Raw genomic sequence first — 11,195 nt, forward strand, 5'->3', positions numbered from 1 at the left:
ACTCGAGATACAACCCAAAATCGAGTTTCAATTAATTTAGGTTGCGTGCCAGGTATAACAAATTGGAACTTGAGTTTACTAAGCTCGATTTTGAGTTGGAATTTAAATTTATCAAATCCAAATTCCAAAAGGAGTCTAGTTGGAACTCAAGTGTGTCAAACTCGATTTTGCTCTGTTTCTCTTATTTCTAGTTATTAATGATAATCAAACCGCACTAGTGTCTGGTTCCCAATCAAACCAGCCGATCCGGTTCGAATTTTAAAGCTGTTATAATAATTTGACTCTAGGGTTTAATTTGTTATATTTAAAAGTTGAGGGTTTAATTTGTTATCAAAATAAAACCCCTAAGGTGAGGCTTAGGCTAGCTATCACCGCCTCTCTCGCCTTCTTCATCCTCTTATGCTGATCTCTCTCTCTTCCCAAGTGTTTACGTTAAAATAGGTTTTGATTTCATTATAGTTGGACAATAATTCTAAATCAAACCAAACCAAACAGCATTCTGGGACTCGCTCCCTCTGTCTCTCTATTGTTCGGACTAGGAATAACTTCATCTTAGTTTGTTCTGCTGTTCATCCTAAGAGATGGGGAAAGCGAAGAAAGGTCCCAAATTTGCAGCCATGAAAAAAATGGTCACCAAAAAATCCATTAAAAAGTAAGTCTCTTTTTTTTCTTTCTTTTTTTCCTTAAGTTTTTTATATTATTCTCTAATCAGTAGTAATTTTTTGCTTTTTTGTACTGGATTCAGTTACAAACAACAAGTTTTGGACCCAAAAAAGAATGATAACAACGAAAAGAAGCTCCCAAGAAATGTGTAAGCCTTATTGTGTTGTTTATCATTGTTATTTATCTAGTTTTCCTTTGAATTTTTTCAAGTATTTATAAAAGCCCATATATATAGATTTTTGGTGTTAAATTTTGGGTATAGGAGCTTTGGAATTTGTAAGGGTTTATATTGTGTTGTAATGTGTTTAATTTTGTGTGATATAGGCCGAAGGTTTCATCAGCACTTTTCTTCAATTACAACACCTCGCTGGGACCGCCATATCGGGTTTTGGTAGATACCAACTTCATCAATTTCTCTATCCAGAATAAAGTGAGTGATTAGTAGTTTTATTCCATTTTATTTTAAATGGGTTTGGTTCATAAAAATGCATGGTTTGAGAGAAATTTTTATTGTTCATGACTTACTGAATGTATGTAATTGCCAATTGAAAAGGAAAAAAAAATCTAAGAATGAGATAGAAATCCTTATTCAATTCTAGAGCTTGTTCTCTTCCCATTAATGCATTGAAGGATATGTTCTGGAAGCATGGATAAAAATAATAACTTTAATGTTTTTTGACTTGATAACTTAGCATTATAATCCTAACTTATGCAATTTCTTTCATTGTTGTGTAGCTGGACTTGGAGAAGGGAATGATGGACTGCCTATATGCAAAATGTGAGTTTAGAATCACTGGATTCTTCAATTTAATGTGAATATTAATTTGCTGTAAGAATTGTTGTGCCGTGTTGATGAGGTATCCTAAGTTCAACATAGTTGTTAGTGTGGTTTTATAACAAGCATTGAGTGCCATGTATCATTGGCAAACACTTAAATATGTGTTGGTTGCCTAATGATATTTATCAAAATATTACTCTCGGTTGTGTGAATGTCCATGAGAATGCTTAAGGAATAAAATGAGGATCTTTTTTTTTTTTTTTTTTTTTTTTTTAATTATGATTTTACTGAATCCGCCTACCTTGTGGATTGAAGGCACTCCTTGTATCACGCAATGTGTGATGGCAGAGCTTGAGAAGCTAGGTCAGAAATATCGAGTTGCTTTGAGGTATCTTCCCATGCTTTTTACTTGCTCTGCAATATTTCCCAATAAAGTTTTATGCTTGTCATCTAAGTAGCCCAAAAAAAATTATGATTGTCATTCACATTTCTTTATCTATGTTAGTATGAAGAGGATCAAGATTTGTTGGGTGCCTGTTAATGTGTATGTGGGAGTAGGATTAGTTGTGGATCTTATTCAATATACTCTCTGTACTATTTTGTTCGTTTAATTCCATATCCAATTGTATTAGCTATCAATATATTTTTTGTAATAACTAAAATATTAGATATCCATATTTATAATCTGAGTGAGAAATGAGAATTCTTATGGTGTTATGATGTGCTATTAAGAAAAAATGTGTTGTTTTATGGAATGATTCTCATTCAAGTTGATTTCAGTTTTCCCAGATGAATGAAATCTATTCAATCAAAAGGAAAAAGAGTAAAAAGTAATTTATTAATTATATTGATTATGCAATAAAATTCTGAACCTTGCATGTTTTCTGTTGCCATTCTCATGCATCAATGGATCATAAACTAGCATTTTTCTGCTCTCTTTCTATTAGATTTTGATATTGAGAATCTTGTTGTATACTGATAACCTAGGATTTTTATTTTTTGGGAATAAGTAAACAATTGAAGATACAACCAGTGATGATCATCAGCTAATGAGTACTGTCCTTTATACTTAATTTGGTACAGGATTGCTAAGGATCCTCGTTTTGAAAGACTAATTTGCACTCATAAAGGGACCTATGCTGATGACTGTATTGTTGATAGAGTTACAGAGGTATGATTTGAATTAATTTGATGTGAAATTTCTTGTGTGCATCACCCATATTTAGTTATAGTATCAGTTTTCCCATTTTTAAAATGTCTGACAAACTTGAGCTTTCTCCATGAATTATTTAAATGCTCCAAAATATATTTGAGGTCCATATGATAAGATGTAAGGTTAGACAGTTAACTGCTTGTTGAAAGGGTTTGGGATAATTCTTATTTGAGGAAATTTTAGGAACTTACCTCCTCGTACTAGAATGGCACTATGACCCTTAAGGAGATTAGATTTTACAAGTCAAGATGATATGTATATAAGTCATATAACCTTCAAACGGCACTATGATCCTACCATTTTTGAAGGAATTAAAATATATTTGAGATCCGCTTATTTTGCTGAAACTAAAAAAATTTTGCTAAAAGTACTGTAGATAAAGGTAAAAGTTAACTAAAATAGTACCAAAAAGTACAATGAGGCCCATGAATAGTAGCAAAAATAAGCTGAATAGTAAAATAAGTTGGCTTTTTTAAGCTGGAGTCAAACGCATACTTAGAGTTGTCATCTAATCAATGTAGGACAAACTGGGGGATGTTTACTTGGGCTTGTGGTGGGTTTAGGTTTAAGTGGATTTGCGGATCTAGGGTTTATAACTTTGAATGGGTTTTGTAGGGAAGAGAAGATTTGATAGGGTTAAAAAGAGGTAAGAAGAACGGAAATTAGATCTGTAAAAAAATGGCCGTGAACAATGGATTTGAACAGTATGGGTGAACAGTACCATAAACAGTACTGCAAGAAAGAGTAGAAGAAAAAAGAGAAGAGAAAAGGAAGAAAAGAACTACTAGGTGCCTCAATACTCAAAGCACAGCATTTTTTTTATCAACTTCCTGTTTTGACTTTTGAGTACAATACAACACGTATTAATAAATAAAATCTAAGATACTTAGGATCTCCTTGAAAATTTTAGACTCAACTAAATTATCAAAATACCTTAATTAGCAGGGATTGCAGAAAATAATATTTGAAAAAAATAATATCCTGTCTAAGTTCTTTAGGGCGCATGAGACAATAGGTTGGTGTAATTGACCCAAGGATTTGACAGACATAAAAGAACTGTGATTTGAAATTGAAGGTGGTGCTCCAATTTTTTTTTTTCCCAAAGCATATGTTATTAGAATGAATACTTGAGAAACTTACAGTAATGATGTTGAATAATCTAGAAAATGACCAAAATGCCCCCAAAACGACTAGGATACCCCCAAAAACTTTTAAAATGACTAAAGCACCATCAAAACCTTAAAAATAAGCAAAATAAACCTCTAAAAACAACCAAAATACCCCCAAACCTCTTTAGATTTTGGCGGTATTTTGGTCTGTTTCAAGTTGTTTTGCTCATTTTAGAGGATTTTAGGGCATGTTGCTCATTTTAGCAATGTCGAGGGGTATTTTAATCCTTTTAGATGTTTGGGGCATTTTGGTCATTCATGAGGGATTGAGATTTGACTGCTCATTCTGGCCATTTACCCATATTCATTCTCAAATGTTCACTGGATTTGTTAATAGATCAGCATGGGGGTGTTTCAATTAAATTTACAACTAAGAATGACACGCCATTAAAATTATGCATCAGAATACCCAAGCCACGTCCATGTCCTTGTTTCTTGGATATCAAAATGCTATAATGTTTATGGACTGACTGATACAAGTGTTTTCAGTCTTATGGTAATTGCATCTTCATTTCAACAATATTTATGGAACAGTGAATGGGTTACAGATCATTTGAAATACAGCCTAAATTTTTTTTTGATAAGTAATAAGTTTATTGATATCAAAAAAGGGGAGCACCCTAGTACACAGAGAGTGTACAAGGGGTCAAGCAATCAAGAACAAAAATTACAAGAATCTAGGACATCAAAAAAAGATAAGAATAATTGGTTCCGCAATGCAGCCAACCAATCCATTAAAGTTCTAAAGAAAAATAACTTCAAGTCTGATATTGATCTCTCCTTATCTTCAAAGCACCTAATATTTCTCTCTCTCCAAAGACACCACAATAAGCAATGGGGAACAATCAACCATATATACTCATTTCGATGACAACCAATTCTGTCTTGCCAACATGCTAAAAGCCCCACTACAAATTGCGGCATAACTCAGCTCACCAAACAATCCAAACACCATAGCCCACATATCAATTGCAACCGGACAATGAAGAAAAAGATGATCAACCGATTCACCATTACACTTGCACATCTTGCATCAATCCAATATCCAAACCTTTATTTTTCGTAAATTGTCAATCGTTAAGCACTTCCCTAACAGTCCAAACAAAGAAAGCTACTCGAAAATGAATCTTTTATTTCCAAATACTTTTCCAAGAAAAGCAAAAGTCATTAGAGCCCACTAAGAGACTATAAAAATCTTTAACCAAGAAGCCCTTCTCTCTATCAAGTTTCCAGCACATCTTATCCTCACCAAACCCTTTCACCGAAGCACCATAAATAGTATTCATGAAACCAGTCAGTGCCTCTAATTCCCGAGCATGCACACCCCTAAAGAAACTTACATCCCAAAAAAGGACTTCATTATCAAGCTTCATAAGCTCAGCCACACTAACCTCCTTGTCTCGGCAAACTCTAAACAATTCAGGATAGTTGACTGCAAAAGAAGTCTCACCACACCAATGGTCTTGCCAAAATTTCACCCTAGACCCATCCCCAATATCATATAGAATGTGGCAAGAAAAAGAAGGCCATCCCCATCTAATATATTTCCACAAGCCAACACCATATGGACCATTAACAGGCCTAGTACACCAGCCACCCCATTCACCGCCATATTTCATCTTTATCACTTGCCTCCAAAGGGCAACCCTCTCCATCCCAAATCTCCATAGCCACTTCCCAAGCAAAGATTCATTAAAAAGTCTTACCTTCCTTATCCCCAAGCCATCCGAAGCAATGGGATTGCAAACAGTAGCCCATTTACCCAAATGGAATTTTGGTTCATCTCCAATGCCACCCCATAAGAAATTCCTTTGAAGTTTCTCAATTCGGTTAGCCACAACTGCAGGAATAGGAAATAGAGATAGAAAATAAGTGGGTAAATTAGATAGAGTGCTTTTAATTAAAGTGACTCTACCTCCCTTGGGTAAGTACAAACGTTTCCATCCTGCTAATCTCCGTTCTATCTTCTCTAGAATTGGGTTTCATATTGCCTTATCCAAGAATTTAGCTCCCAACGGAAGACCCAAATACTTCATCGAAAGTGTACCTTGTTTATAGCCAAGGACATTCAACAATAAGTCCAAATTATGCACCATACCAACAGGAACCAACTCTGACTTACCCAAATATATCTTTAGACTAGAGACCACCTCAAACTAAATGAGGATCAGCACCACAAAAAATCAAAGTGTCGTCCGCAAAAAGAAGATGAGACACTGCCAATGATCTTCCCTCTACACGACCCACACCAAAGTCTAACATGTGACTATCATGGACAGCTTTATCCAACATTCTCCCAAGGGCTTCCATAACCAGTACGAACAACAGAGGGGACAATGGATCATCTTGTCTCAAAACCCTGGAACTCTCAAAAACCCCACAAGGAGAGCCATTTATCAGAATAGAGAAACGAACTGTAGATATACAAAAGAATATCCACTGCCGCCATTTAGCAGAGAACCCACCATTTTCTAGTAACTGCATAAGAAATCCCTAGTTTTCATGATCAAAGGCTTTCTCAACATCTAATTTACAAAGTAGCCCTTGCAAGAGCTCTTAAACTTGGTTAAGAAAAAGCTCTTAAACTTGGTGCATCCACATTTGGCGAGAGCACATCACATTTGTTGACTTAATGATATGCATGCTTCACCTCTCTTTGCTCAAAAAGCTGTAGTAAACACCTGCAGTCATCCATGACAGCACATAGCAGCCTATTATTAGTTTTGTAATTTGCCCACTAATGTCACTGTATCCTCACCTTCTGTGACTGTAGTACCCATAATGCATATCTCTGCCATTAAACTAGTGCCAACAACAGCTCTAGAGTAACTTCTAACACTCCTCCCCTGAGTATCTCTGGCTAAACCCCTTCCTTCTGTTAGCAGAGGATTAACTAAGGAGGATTCATCAGAGTTGTGTTTAAATCATTCCTCAGGTGACTTGGTCCATTTAATTTGGAGAGCACATACTGCGTTCGAATTTTTTTTTTTTTTGTCACAATAGATGAGGTTTACAGGTATGCCCAGCCAATTAAAGGGGAAAAAAAGACACCAGCAAAAGGGCAATCACACAAAACCTGAACAAGTGATTTTGTACATGAAAGACAAAGGGACATTGATTAAGAAGGGAAGTACCTTATGCCAAAAAGAAATAAATAAATGACTGGCAAGCTATTATGCATGCACAACCACACGAAAAGTTTCACCCTAGGAGTCATCCTGTGATTTCTGCACCCTATCCTCAATGACTTTTTCATTAGGTTTTTAAAATTAAAGCACTTATATGCAGATTTAAGAAAATATCAAATGAGTAGAGAAGGTCCAAACCGAGGAATCATCATTGCTGGAATGTTGCTGGATAGGAATGGCTTTCAAGGCTAAGTAGGTAGAAGATAATTTAAATTCCAAGCACCTTTATCTGCCATGTGATCCATTACGCATCATCCTCTCTAGTTAAAGCCCCAGAAACAGGATTACAGGTTGGGCCAACCAATTATTAGTCCAGAATAAGGCCTCATTTCCATTATGGTCTTCACTTTATGCATTGTTCTCAGTCACTGAGACTATGTTTAGATTAAGGTTCTTTGTCAGAATACTTGGGTTGTTTTGAACAGATGGAAATTTTCTTTTCCACAGTCATCTTGCTCTGGTATTATTTATTATGTTTGTAATTTTTGGGCTCTTTCTGGATGAATGCAATTGTAAATTAAGTTTATTGTTGCGTTTAGCTCTTTTTCCTTCTGGTAACATTTGTGAACTATTTTGTTGGAAACAGCATAAATGCTACATTGTTGCTACATGTGATCGAGATTTGAAGCGAAGGATACGAAAGGTATGATCTATTAATAATGGCTTGACACTGTATCACAAAACTGGAGTCCAATATTATGTGAAACTGGGATCTGATATATAAGGTTGCTTATTTACTGGCAGGTTCCTGGTGTACCAATTATGTATATTACTCGGCACAAGTACTCAATTGAACGGTTGCCTGAAGCAACAGTTGGTGGAGGTAGGCTAATGACTAATTATTAACTTGCTGCTGTAAATAGTTTGAGAGTTTGAAATTACCTTTTGCAATTTTGACTGACACAGTTTTACTAGATTGACCCTTTTTTCAAAGTTAAATGACGTAGGACAAGGTGGAACAACAAACTCTGATTAAGAACACCATCTGGTATAGCTTGGGTTTTGAAGAATTAGGGTTAGGTTTTGGCGGGGAATAGGCTAGAAAATAATAGGATTATAGGGTTTCCATAGGGAACAAGGATTATTAGGTTTTCGGAATGAAAGCATAGGTGAAAATCAAGATTTGGGTAGCTGTGAATAGTGATATGAATGGTAACCGTGAATAGTAAAATTAAAGAAAATAGATAAATTCTAGGCATAACACCTAGACTTCCTAAGCATTACACCTAGGGTTTCTTGGTATCACGCCTTGAAGAAGGTTGCATCACACAAACCATAAGAAAGCTTCAACTCTTTAAATAGAAAACTAATACCTAATCCTAGTTGAACTAGGATTTCTTAAAACCCTAATGACTTGGACTTGGACTCAGGCTTTTACTACTATGCCCAACTAAATAACCAAACTTAATTACAAAATTGCCCTTGATACATAAAATCAAATAAAATATAATAAATATGTCTTCCCATTGCCTCCTGCATCATTCTCCCTTGGTTGGAGAACTCGACCTTGAGTTTTGAAGTGTTGAAGTAAAAAGAATTTCGGTTTCTTGAAGTGCATCCTTGACATTGAATAAACAATTTGAATTCGAATTCCTTTTGTTTCTTTGTTTGTGACAGCAATGATGATAATGATACACCCACCAATTCAATTGACCCATTAAACTTTTTAGAAATGACAAAATCAGTATCTTTAAAAGTTGGTGTAGGCAATAGAACCCTACTTTGGCAAGCAACATGAACTTGGGAATAAGATGCTTCAAGTGTTACAGTTTTCACTTCTACCTTGTAATTTTGATATGCTGCCCTTTCAATTTCAACTACTTCTTCAACAGAATCCATCTCTTTCAAGCCTTGTTGCATTATTTCAAGCTTCCCTTGACCACATGCGTCTATCTTCAACTCAGCATCCCCTATGCTGCTCACTAGACAACTTGTACCTTTGACAAAGTTAGTAGAGTACTCATGCATAGGACATAAGGGCTTCAATAAATCTTTCAAAGAAAAATCAGTGCAATCTTTGGAAAAATTGCTGGAATTTGAGGCACTTCCATAGGCTGGTCAGGTTTTATTTTGGTAGCTTCTATTGCTACACCATAATTTTAGCTTCTAGATCTTTTCCTTCAATAACTTTTGGCTTTGATACTTTAAATTTTTCCCTCTTAGCTAAGGTCATAGATTTCAAAACAACCTCCTCCTTACCAACCATTAGAACATAGGTGTTTTCTCTCCCTTAATGTTTTACATTTTGATCAAAGAGCCAAGGTCGACCAAGAAGGATAGGTGTAACTTTCATAGGAATTATATCACACATGATAGAATCGCTATAAATACCACCAAAAAAAAAAAAAAGGCATCTATGAGTTACCGGAATAGAAGTGTTGTCTATCCAAGCCACTTTGTATTGTTGAGGATGAAGTTCAACCAAAGGCTTAAGGCATTCAACCGTGGAAAATGACACAACATTCATGCAACTTCCCCCATCAATAATAAGCTTCTTTGCTTGGTTTCCACAATGAACCAACATCTGAAATAAAATATTGAAGTTCGCCTCCAATCCCCTTTCTCTACTTTAGGGGCTGCTAAAATATGTCTCACTACAGATAAAAGAGAAGTATCCACTTCATCTTCCTCCAAGTCATCCATAGCAACATCTCCCTAATCAAATGCATCCTCCATATGACCTTCATCTTGCTCACAATCACTCAATTCCCCCTAAACAATCTCCTAATTGTGTAGACATGATGCGAAATCCCTGCTTTGATTCCAAATTGATGTAGGACAAGGGAGAACAACAAACTTTGATTTATTGTCCATTTGGCCAACTTATTTTATTATTCAGCTTATTTTTACTACTATTCATGGGTCCTACTGCACTTTTTGGTAACTATTCATGGGTTTTACTATATTATTTCAGCTAACTTTTACTTTTATCTACAGTACTTTCAGCAAAAAGTTTTTAGTTTCAGCAAAATAAACAGATCCCAATCAAACCCTTAGAACACCAGGGCAGATCTAGTATAGCCTGAGTTTTGAAGAATTAGGGTTAGGTTTTGGTGAGAAATAGGCTAAAAAATAATAGGGCTTATAGGGTTTCCAAATGGGACAAAGATTAGTAGGGTTTCGGAATGAAAACAAAGATGAAAATCAAGATTTGGGTAGCTCTTAAATTTTGAAAGCATTCATTATTAACCAACTCGCTCTTAAATTTTGAAAGCATTCATTATTAACCAACTCAATAGAAAGTACTATAACTCTTTAAATAGAAAACTAATACAAAATCCTAGTTGAACTAGGATTTCTTAAAACCCTAATAAGACTTGGACTTGAATTTTGACTTTTACTACTAAGCCCAACTAAATAGCCAAACTTAAAATAAAGCCCAAAAGAAGATCTAATAGACTGTTAGCACAACCCATTCCAGAATATTATGAAATTACAAAACTGCCCTTGATGCATAAAATAAAATAAAATATAATAAATCTGTCTTCCCATTGCCTCCTGCATCATTAAATGTGCACTATGTAGTTTGGATCACTATGAATTATATGTAAAAATTATAGGCATTTTTTCTGTTTACGTATATATGTGGTTGGCTTTCCCCTTTTTTGGGGTAATATTTTCTGAGACTATATGGTTTTTCTGGTGCAGCTCCAAGGTATTGATGATGGAAGTAAGATGTTCAACAACGGGAAGGCTAAGATTCTGTTATGATTAATCAGGTTGAGTACTGATCTTTGTTTGAACTTCGTTCTGTCCTGAGTGAAAGAAAAGGAGAAAGAAGTTTTGTGTTGGTTGTATAATTTTAAATTCTCACTTTTTAAATTGAATTAAAGTTTTGCTTTTTTTCTCTTGACTTCTATAATTAAAGAACCCTTATATGTATCTCCTACTTGTTAACTACTGGAGTTTGTCCCAACAATTACTCTCTTGCTGTGGTCTAAAATCTATTCAACTCATAAGCACTGAATGTGCCAATGCGTGTGTGAATGTGCAAAATGATGTATAGCCGAGCCTCTCTGCAACTACAATGCATAAAATATGATTGAAGCTTACTTGTTTTTTATGTAACATGTGGAACTTTTTTGCATAACTAATTAGAATTCACATACGATGGGGCATTTGGAGATGCATGATATGGAAATAGACTAATTAGGTTCCCATTGATGACATAAAGCCCTCTCTCT

General features: G+C 35.2%; 1 protein-coding gene across 1 annotated transcript; it reads left to right on the forward strand.

Moving 5' to 3' along the window:
• The first annotated feature begins 316 nt into the window (after nt 1-316).
• Nucleotides 317-10,930, forward strand: LOC142614452 (uncharacterized). Its single transcript, XM_075786972.1, has 9 exons — nt 317-652; nt 746-811; nt 988-1,093; nt 1,399-1,441; nt 1,757-1,829; nt 2,525-2,612; nt 7,598-7,654; nt 7,756-7,834; nt 10,660-10,930. The coding sequence occupies exons 1-9, from the start codon at nt 582-584 to the stop codon at nt 10,671-10,673; spliced, it is 597 nt and encodes a 198-aa protein (XP_075643087.1). The 5' UTR covers nt 317-581; the 3' UTR covers nt 10,674-10,930.
• Nucleotides 10,931-11,195: the final 265 nt, after the last annotated feature.

This window comes from Castanea sativa, chromosome 11, assembly GCF_040712315.1.
Source record: "Castanea sativa cultivar Marrone di Chiusa Pesio chromosome 11, ASM4071231v1".
Classification (NCBI taxonomy): Eukaryota; Viridiplantae; Streptophyta; class Magnoliopsida; order Fagales; family Fagaceae; genus Castanea; species Castanea sativa.